At 62.0% G+C, this 1380-nt stretch overlaps 1 protein-coding gene across 1 annotated transcript in view; it reads left to right on the forward strand.

Moving 5' to 3' along the window:
- The window catches only part of SPTB (spectrin, beta, erythrocytic), a 55006-nt gene that overhangs the window by 4560 nt on the left and 49066 nt on the right, over positions 1-1380 (forward strand). The window contains exon 3 of the mRNA XM_014948781.1: positions 978-1151. Coding sequence (XP_014804267.1) covers positions 978-1151 — 174 coding nt within the window. The remainder of the gene's footprint in view (positions 1-977; positions 1152-1380) is intronic.

Here is a 1380-nt window from a genome sequence, read left to right on the forward strand (position 1 = left end):
CCTGTTGAGGATCCTGGGACCCATGCCGTGCCATCCAGCTGGGCATCCATCCCATCCCATCTCATCCCATCCAGCTGGGGACACATCCCATCCCATCCAATCCCATCCCATCCAGCTGGGGACCCTGAGGACCTATCCTGTCCCCATCCCATCTAGCTGGGGACCCTGGGGACCCGTCCCATCTCCATCCCATCCCATCCAGCTGGGTCTGCATGCTCTTGTGCGCTCCTGCGTGTCCTTGCACACACGTGCATCCTTTTGCATGTTCCTACACATCCTTGCACGCTCTGGCACACTTTTACATGTCCTTGCTTGCACGTGCATCCTCTTGCACATTCCTTCACATCCTTGCACACTCCTACGTGTCCTTGCTCACTCCTGCACGCTCTGGCACACTCCTACATGTCCTTGCTTGCACATGCATCCTCTTGCACATTCCTTCACGTCCTTGTCCCATTTCCATCCCATCCCATCCCATCCCATCCCATCTCATCCCATCCAGCTGGGGACCCTGGGGACACATCCCATCCCATCCAATCCCATCCCATCCAGCTGGGGACCCTGAGGACCTATCCTGTCCCCATCCCATCTAGCTGGGGACCCTGGGGACCCGTCCCATCTCCATCCCATCCCATCCAGCTGGGGACCTTGGGGACCCATCCCATTTCCATCCCATCCCATCCAATCCCATCCCATCCAGCTGGAGACCCTGGGGACCCATCCCATCTCCATCCCATCCCATCCAGCTGGGGACCCTGGGGACCCATCCCATCTCCATCCTGTCCCATCCAGCTGGAAACCCTGGGAAACCATGCCATGTCATGCCGTGCCCCAAGACCTCTGTTGCTCCACCAAGGCCGTTGACCTTGGTGTTGAGCAAGGTTCTACCAGGGTTGGGGTGGCATCACTGTTGTCCCCGGGCAGGGGTGGGGGTTCCTGGCGTGGAGGGGAGGGTGCTGAGCGCTGTCCTGCCCCAGCCCAAGCCCACCAAGGGCCGGATGAGGATCCACTGCCTGGAGAATGTGGATAAGGCGCTGCAGTTCCTGAAGGAGCAGCGGGTCCACCTGGAGAACATGGGCTCCCACGACATCGTGGATGGCAACCACCGCCTCGTCCTTGGCCTCATCTGGACCATCATCCTCCGCTTCCAGGTGGGGTTGGGTGCCCAGGGTGGGGGGGTGGTGGTCCCGGTGGGGGTGCTGCCCATGGGGGAGCCCCCACCCCGGCTCCCCACACCCCTGGGGTGCCCCCACAGCCTCCTCCCTCCCCTCCCGGCCACCGACAGCTGCCGGCGGCATTTTTAGATACCGGCCACCTCCTATCTGTGTCTCAAATACCCGGGGGTGGGTGGCCCCCCCCTCTCCAGCAGCTGTCACCCAC

Source organism: Calidris pugnax, unplaced genomic scaffold (assembly GCF_001431845.1).
Source record: "Calidris pugnax isolate Ruff unplaced genomic scaffold, ASM143184v1 scaffold107, whole genome shotgun sequence".
In the NCBI taxonomy this organism is placed as follows: domain Eukaryota; kingdom Metazoa; phylum Chordata; class Aves; order Charadriiformes; family Scolopacidae; genus Calidris; species Calidris pugnax.